Source organism: Triticum dicoccoides, chromosome 2B (assembly GCF_002162155.2).
Source record: "Triticum dicoccoides isolate Atlit2015 ecotype Zavitan chromosome 2B, WEW_v2.0, whole genome shotgun sequence".
Taxonomy (NCBI): Eukaryota; Viridiplantae; Streptophyta; class Magnoliopsida; order Poales; family Poaceae; genus Triticum; species Triticum dicoccoides.
The window spans coordinates 534,727,548-534,735,360 of NC_041383.1; the positions used below are offsets into that span (position 1 = coordinate 534,727,548).

A 7,813-nucleotide genomic window follows, 5' to 3' on the forward strand; every position below is an offset into this window, starting at 1 on the left:
AGCCATTGGAGTTCAATCCTGATTTAACGAAGACTGCCTAAATTGATCTGGTCATCCCTTATTTTTGTTGGGTTCAACATCCTCACAGCCGAAGGGTAAAAGAAAAGTGGTCAACATCGTAATTATCAGTCAAAACCACCTGAAATGTGACACGTCGGCCCCAAAACTGTTCAAGGGCTTGCCGGTTTTGTAGATATTGGGGTCACTTCAGGGGGTTATGTGTCCGTGAGTCCATATTTTAGGGTGAACTATGAACTTCTTTCAAGAAAGAGAGTAGTTTTTTTAGACAAAAGAAATAGAGTTTTTTTTTTTTTGAGGATTACAAAAGAAATAGAGTAGGCGAGGGAGGATTCCTTTTTTTTGGTGGGACCTTGAGGAGGATTCGACTTGGATGTGCTACCTGAAATTCACTGGGCTCGACTAACCCGCTATGCTCGCCATACGGGTCATGGCCGGGCCTGGCCGGGCTCAGCAGGGCCGTCCTCTGATAAGTTTGTCCTCCTCCCGGAGACCCCGACCGTCCCTCGTCGGGAGAGGGGCCCCGGCTGCGCTCTCCAGTGAGCCTCCACTCCCACCATCGCTCACCTCTCGCCTCACGCACGCAACAGAGTCTCGCTCCCAGACCCCACCACCTCGCGCCGCTCCTCCGCCGCGGCGATGCTCCTCGCCGGGCCGCAGCCCCCTACCCCGCCGCTGCTGCTCCCGGAGAGCAGCGGCGAGGACGGCGGCGCCCACGACCACGACTCCTCCTCGCGGGCCTCGGCCCCGAAGAAGCGCGCCGAGACCTGGGTCCAGGACGAGACGCTCAGCCTCATCGCGCTGCGCCGTGAGATGGACAACCACTTCAACACCTCCAAGTCCAACAAGCACCTCTGGGAGGCCATCTCCGCCAAGATGCGGGAGCAGGGCTTCGACCGCTCCCCGACCATGTGCACCGACAAGTGGCGCAACCTACTCAAGGAGTTCAAGAAGGCGCGCAGCCACGCCCGCAGCAGCGCCGGCGCCGGCGGGAACGGCTCCGCCAAGATGGCCTACTACAAGGAGATCGACGACCTGCTCAAGCGCCGCGGGAAGGCGGCCGCCTCGCCCGCGGGGAGTGGTGGTGGAGGTGGCGCCGCGAAGAGCCCCACGCCCACCTCCAAGATCGAGTCTTACCTGCAATTCGCGGATAAAGGTATGATGCTCCCCCTTATCCTTCTGACTAAGACAGCCTTGCTTTTTGTGCTGAAATGGATAGAGGCATTTCAACTCTTCGTCACAGTAGTATGACAACTTACAACCTCGAGTTTTGACCATAGATCAATGGATTTGGTATGCATCAGTGTAAATTTAGGTACGCATCAATTAGTTATTTCCTGTGCACCGCCAATTAATAGCTGTTAGAAGCACCTTACTGCAGAAATTCGGACATTACAGTGCTGTTTTCTGTCCAGTTCATTGGCTGACTACTGGCACAACATTGTGTAGTAGCATGAAGTTAGTTCATTGCAATTGGTATGGGTCTCCAGCTCGGGGTTGTGTGTCGGTGGGTGCATACTAGATAGCACTATCTGATATGGTTTTGGATTTATATGTGTCTGGTGGGTCTGCTTACTTAATAATGACTGCTGGGTTTAGTAACTGAACATTTGGACTTGTGTTTATATTTGATTTATGATCGATTGGATTTCTGTTAGCTTATGGATTCATGTTCACTGATATCAATCTAGGTTTTGAAGATGCCAACATTCCATTTGGTCCTGTTGAAGGTACTAATATATTCTTCCTCTGCAATAATTGCTACCTATTTCTTTCTGTATCTCATTTTGTCAGCATCTTCCGTGTTTATACCTATGATCTTCCACTTACTTGGCTCAATATTCTGTCAGAAAGTTGTGCCTGCCTAGAGGTTAACATACCAGGCTTGAGCTAAAGTCATTTGTGGACCAGTTGTTATTTTCATTTAATGGGCGAACACACCAAAAATGTTCCAACAATACTGAGTTTCTTGGTGAGGCCTTTTTTTCTCATTACTCGCTAGTTGTAAACTTCATTCTAGAAATAGAGCTGGTGAGGTTTTATAAAAAAAAATTGCCAGATGGTAAGATACATAATTTTAACACTGTTTAGACTGAAACATGGAGATTAAAAACTCTCAAAAGGAGAATGCAGGGAAAGAAATTATCTTTGATTGAAAAGCACAGTTATATCATTGTAAATTAACAAAAAAAGAGTAAAGTGCATTAGAAATCCTATAAGTATGCTGGCAGAGGGTGTCGAGTTAGTCCTAATGAAAGTGCATATTTCAGTCCCAGTAATGCAATAAGTGAGGCATTGCAGGTCCTATCGTGGCTGAATCAGTTCTGACCTCCAAGTGTGGTGGGTTGACCACTGCCAATTAGGCCAGCTGAAGGTCAAATCGTGTGATGTTCAGGGGTGATTCGGAAGCGAGTGGCAGAGCTGCAGCTCCGGCGAATGAAGAAGTGCCCATCTTGCCCGTGTCCCTGCTGACAAACAGGAGAAGGGTCTCCCAACAATGGGAGAGAGGAGAAAGAGGAGGTGGGGTGTTGAAAAAGTGGATAGAGAGAGAGGAGCAGTTGGTAGAAGAAGAAGAGAGGTAATAAATAGGAGGATGGAAAAAAGGATTTATGATTAGAACTTTCAACATTTTTTGTAACTGGAAAAGGTATTGTAACTGCCTGGCGAGAGAGTTTTGCCGCCAAGTGACCCTCAGCCTATGTGGCAGTGTGCTCGACCCACCATGATGCAGGCCAACACTGTTTTGGCCCAGGTAGGACCTTTTGTGACTCACTTATTGCACAGGACACAAATACGCACTTCCGCACTATTAGGACTAACTTGACACCAGTGGCGTAGCCAGAAATAAAACTGTGGGTGTGCACACTCAAAAATAATTGATTGGGCTATTGCCTATTATGATTGGGGGCTGTTTAAAAGGGTTAACTTGGAGAAATTCCTATATGGTAAAAAAATACCTCAAAATTCTGGGTGTGCCGCTGGCTACAGCACTGCTTGACACCCTCGGTATACTTGTAGGACCTCTGTTGCACTTCACTCGTGAAAAAACCTGACATCTAAACCAAGTAGCTCACTAATCAAGGAAAAAAGTCAGATGTGTCATCATGTAAAGATGACGTTTTGACCAGTTTGGTACTAACTCAAACTTGAATTGCACCTTATCGTTTTATTATTCAGTTCATGTATTTTGATAATCCAACTTCTGTCATGAATATTTGCCTACTGCAGTTGTGGTTTGTGAAGACAAGGGATTAGTGGTGATTTTTTTTTTGCCTGTTTCTGTTTTACAGCGAGTCATCCACTTGCCTTAACGACAGCTGATGCAGTTGCAACCAATGGTGTGAATCCATGGAACTGGAGAGACACCTCAACTAACGGTACTGGTTCATACACAATGAAAGTTGAATACATTATAAGGTCTTATGGATTTTCAACAGCATGAAACGGAACGATTGGGAATGCTGCTGTCCAACTGTTCAGTTGATGAACTGAATTTGGTGTTTAACTGGATTAGTATTTGTTCTGGTTATGTCAATATCCTGCTCCTTTAAGAAACCTGAAGACAAAAATGATTTTAAGAACCTATAAACTTAACGAACTCTTCATAGGTGCAATTTTTAGAATGTGGAAGCACCAGTTGATAGTATTATTACTCGCTGGCTTGCTGCTACTGATTTAGTGTATTTCTACTTGATAGGTAACACATAAATTTTATTACTATGTTTTAAGGTGCTAGAACTTTGCTTGGATGGAATGAACACTCAACTCTAGCAACACAAATTAGCACTGAATAATAACATTCTCAGGTCAACTCAATTATTTATGTTCCTTTTCTTAATCTGTTGCATTGATTGGGAAACCTGCATAAACCTCATACAGGTGGAGATAATCAGGGTACTTATGGTGGGAGGGTCATCCTAGTCAAGTGGGGTGACTATACTAAAAGAATAGGGATTGATGGTACTGCCGAGGCAATTAAAGAGGCCATCAAATCGGCCTTTGGATTAAGAACAAGGCGGGCTTTTTGGCTTGAAGATGAGGACGAGGTTGTTCGTTCCTTGGACAGGGACATGCCAGTCGGAGTATATGCTCTTCATCTTGATAATGGTAATTGTGAAATGTATTATTTTCCAAGAAATAAGATATTTTACTTTTCTTATCTTAATAAGAACCAAAAAGGACATAGTATAGTTCTATGGATCATTGATAAATTATTGTTCATTTTTCCTTCCTGACTTGATGAATTTTGCATCTATCTTGCATCATCTTGGTCACTGGTCAGTAATCGGTAAATCTTCTATGCATACTAATGGGCATTCATTTTGATGCTTCTAGTAATGATCATGATGGCCCCACTAAAATGAACCTATTCGGCAACCTGTGTTTGTATGCACATTGTTATTCAAATTGTCTCAATATGTATGAAGCAAAGCAATTGTTGGTTTAATCACTATTGAAGTTCTTTTTAACTCCATTACAAAAATTGTACTCGCTCCATTCACAAATATAAAATGTTTTGGATATTTTGATATGGACTACATATGGACTGAAATGAGTGAACAAACAGACTAAAACGTGTCTATATACATCCGATTCACAAAAAAGTTAGAACACCTTATATTTGTGAACGGAGGAAGTGGTTACAGAAGGTTGTCGATCCAATCTCATCCCCAGATGTTCATTTCAGGGATAACAATCAAACTCTGCACATTCGAAGATGCAGACCGCATGACAGTCCGGACAGAAGATAAGACATTCTACACTGAAGACGACTTCAGAGATTTTCTGTCACGGCGTGGTTGGACACTCCTTAGGGAGTATAGTGGCTACAGAGTTGCTGATACTCTGGACGATCTTCGCCCTGGCGCGATTTACCAGGGGATGCGCTCGCTTGTAGATTGATCATGCATCATTTGTCCGACAAAGGGCATCTATATCTGGGGTATGTTGGTTTTGAGCCCAAGTTCGCCCTGCCAAGGTGGAGAGGGTTTTGCTTGCCCATTGCCTGTGTTTTGGCCGAATGGGCAAGTTTTTGGGCTATGATAATAAAAAATAAATGGGAAAACACACCCCTAAATTAATGTCCACCATAGAAGTGGTCCGTCCATACAGGTGAACATAGTTCGAAGCCAGTCCTAGGCATCCCTGACTGTAAATGTATTCCTGTATTCGGGAGCTATTTTAAGACTATAGGAATGGCTATGTAGGTAAATATATAGCCACGGAAACAAACTCTGTAAGGTTTCCCGAGTTCAATTTGCTCGGTGCTGTTGTTGCAGGAGCCATGACCAGGCTGTTTGAGATTCATTCAATTGCTTCATGCTGTTGTTTACATGTTGAATGAGGCAGACTGACACGTAAAGAAATATAAGAGCGTTTAGATCACTAAAGTAGCTCTTATATTTCTTTACAAGGGAGTAGTTATTTGGCAAAACTAACACATAGGGTTTTGTTTGGCAAACTTCGCCTCAGAGCTTGTGCGTGGAAAACGGCAGGCGATACATCCAATTCAGGTATAACATAACAGTACTTTTTTTTGAGAAATAACAGTACAGGTTTTGGTAGAGACAGGGGGGCAACAGTACGATAACGACGGCCAGACGTGAATGAACGATTCACACAGAGCTTCACGCCTACAGGGGATGTCTGGACGCTCTGGGTCACACCCACACCCACAGGTCACTGCTCGTCCAAGTCGTCCACCTTGTACGACACCAGCGTGTCCACCTTGTGGATCTGCCGTCACAGAAACGCCCCATTAGCATTAGGTTTCATGGAGCAGTGCAACCACCAACGGACGGAGGATGAGTGAATTGTTGTTGTTACCTTGGTGTCGAACGAGTGCAGCTTCACCATCTGCGGGTTTTCGATGAGCTTGGCGTCGCTCTCCATCCAGGTGAAGGGCACGGTGGTGTCCGAGTCGGTGTAGGCCAGCACGTCGAATATGCCTGCCCAAAACGATCGACGCTTCAGTTAAAAAGGGAGTGTGCCCCAACTAAGAGCGCAAGGTAGAACCAACAGGGTGTGGAGCAATGGCGGCGCGGCTCTGCTTATCCTTCCTTACATGGCTCATCGAGGCAGGGGAGGAAGGAGATGCAGGAGTTGACCTGCCGCATGATGGCCTGGATCTCCCTCATGATCTCCTTGTCGCTCTTCTCCTTCACCGCCCTGACAAGCCATCAGACGCGTCAGATCAACCGCTGTTTCTTCAGTTCGATTAGGACTGAATGGAATAATCGAAGAGGCAGGAAGGCGGGGGGATCAGAGCGGCGTATATGCATACCCTTTCTCGACGACCTCGCCGTCAGTGATGATGTTGAAGTTCCAGCGCTCGAGCACCTCGCCGGTGGCCTTGCTCATGATGACCAGCACAATCCTCTGCAGCTTCCCACCCTCCAGCCACTCTGCGGTCCGCAGCAACATACAGGTGAGGAGCGAAATAATGGATGCTCCTTCCTCGATGGGCAAAACAAGGAGGTAACGAGAGATCTCGGATGGGGAGGACGAACCTGAGAGCTGGGAGGTGAGGTTGGTGAGGAAGGTCTTGACGGCCTCGTCCTGCGTGAGCAGCATGGGGAGGCCGTACTTCTTCACCTTGCCGAAGCTCTCCTCCGGGTACACCCCGCGGTTGTACAGGATGCTGCAGCCACACCAAACACCACGAATCAATCCCCATTGCCGAAATTTGGCTCTTACCCGCTCCATCTCAAATAAACCGGCGTCGGGGATAGAGACGACGCCGCTGTTTGCCGGCCCGTAGCGCACCTGTTGGCCGCGTAACCTGCCACCGAATCATCCGATCAGACACTGGAGAGGGGAGGATGGGAAGGGGGGGATCGGGTGGCGGCGCGCGCGTACCGAAGAACTCGCTGACGATGGCGGCGGAGCCCTTGAGCGTGATGATGTCCTTGGACGCCGTCCTCGACGCCATCTCTCCTCGGCCTCGGTCGTCCTCGCGGCGGCGCTTTGCCTTCTTCGCGCTCTCTCTCTCTCTCCGGCTGTGGGTGCGGCGGGCGAGGAGTTGGCTCTCGGGGGAAGAAGAAAGGGGAGCAACGGGCAGCGAGGCGGCGGCTGGGCTATGGAATGGGGACGGGAAATGGGGAAATTGGGAAGTCGGGTCGCGTTTTCGAAATGGATCGGTCGATTTGGTGGATGCGCACGGGGCTGCCTTTTAAAGTGGACCAGACCGGACCGGCGCCCCCCAACGGTCGTCTGTGGGTGGGTGGTGGGCCACTGCACTGGGCTTCGGGTGCGCGATTGCTGCTGCCAAAAAGTTTCCTTGTTCGGCTAATGAAATCTGATGTCTCAAAAAAAAAAAAAGCTAATGAAATCTGAAATGTATCCAAATCAAAAAAAGAAACTGAAATGTATCTGGTCACGAATCGAATGCACAGTGGCGCGGACAAAGATTGTTTCGACTTGCTTTATTGACTTGTACCCGAATACAAAGAAGAAGAAAATGGCTTTCGGGGACAGTAGAGTGATGAGTGAGGAGGCCAGCTAAACTCCACATTCGCCGTGGGAAGAAATAATATGGTTTAGAAAGAAGAGCATAGTTCCCGTTTTTTTGGGGGCGGGGGGACACGCTTCTCGCACGGATCTGTTGATTCAAATACGTTGGGCATGAGTAGCAGTAGAAGGCTGCAAGCATGTCCACTGCATTCTCTTCCTTTGGCTCCGTTCTATTTTTCCAAAAATTCATATTGGTTGGACTTCTTGCTTTGGGAATAGGCAAAAATCAGTTATGAGCCAACAAATTTGCATCATGTTTTGGTTTCCAACGTGAAACCGACCT

At 47.1% G+C, this 7,813-nt stretch overlaps 2 protein-coding genes across 2 annotated transcripts; one reads left to right on the forward strand and one right to left on the reverse strand.

The window, feature by feature from the left end:
* The first annotated feature begins 472 nt into the window (after nucleotides 1–472).
* LOC119364681 (trihelix transcription factor GT-1-like) lies at nucleotides 473–5,325 on the forward strand. Its single transcript, XM_037630172.1, has 5 exons — nucleotides 473–1,174; nucleotides 1,710–1,748; nucleotides 3,309–3,395; nucleotides 3,898–4,125; nucleotides 4,706–5,325. The coding sequence occupies exons 1-5, from the start codon at nucleotides 658–660 to the stop codon at nucleotides 4,918–4,920; spliced, it is 1,086 nt and encodes a 361-aa protein (XP_037486069.1). The 5' UTR covers nucleotides 473–657; the 3' UTR covers nucleotides 4,921–5,325.
* Nucleotides 5,326–5,470: 145 nt separating this feature from the next.
* Nucleotides 5,471–7,152, reverse strand: LOC119364682 (mitotic spindle checkpoint protein MAD2-like). The gene is made up of 7 exons (XM_037630173.1): nucleotides 6,877–7,152; nucleotides 6,784–6,799; nucleotides 6,528–6,658; nucleotides 6,302–6,422; nucleotides 6,083–6,186; nucleotides 5,845–5,966; nucleotides 5,471–5,754 (listed from the first exon to the last, which is right to left on the reverse strand). Exons 1-7 carry the CDS (start codon nucleotides 6,947–6,949, stop codon nucleotides 5,698–5,700), a joined length of 624 nt encoding a protein of 207 aa, XP_037486070.1. The 5' UTR covers nucleotides 6,950–7,152; the 3' UTR covers nucleotides 5,471–5,697.
* Nucleotides 7,153–7,813: the final 661 nt, after the last annotated feature.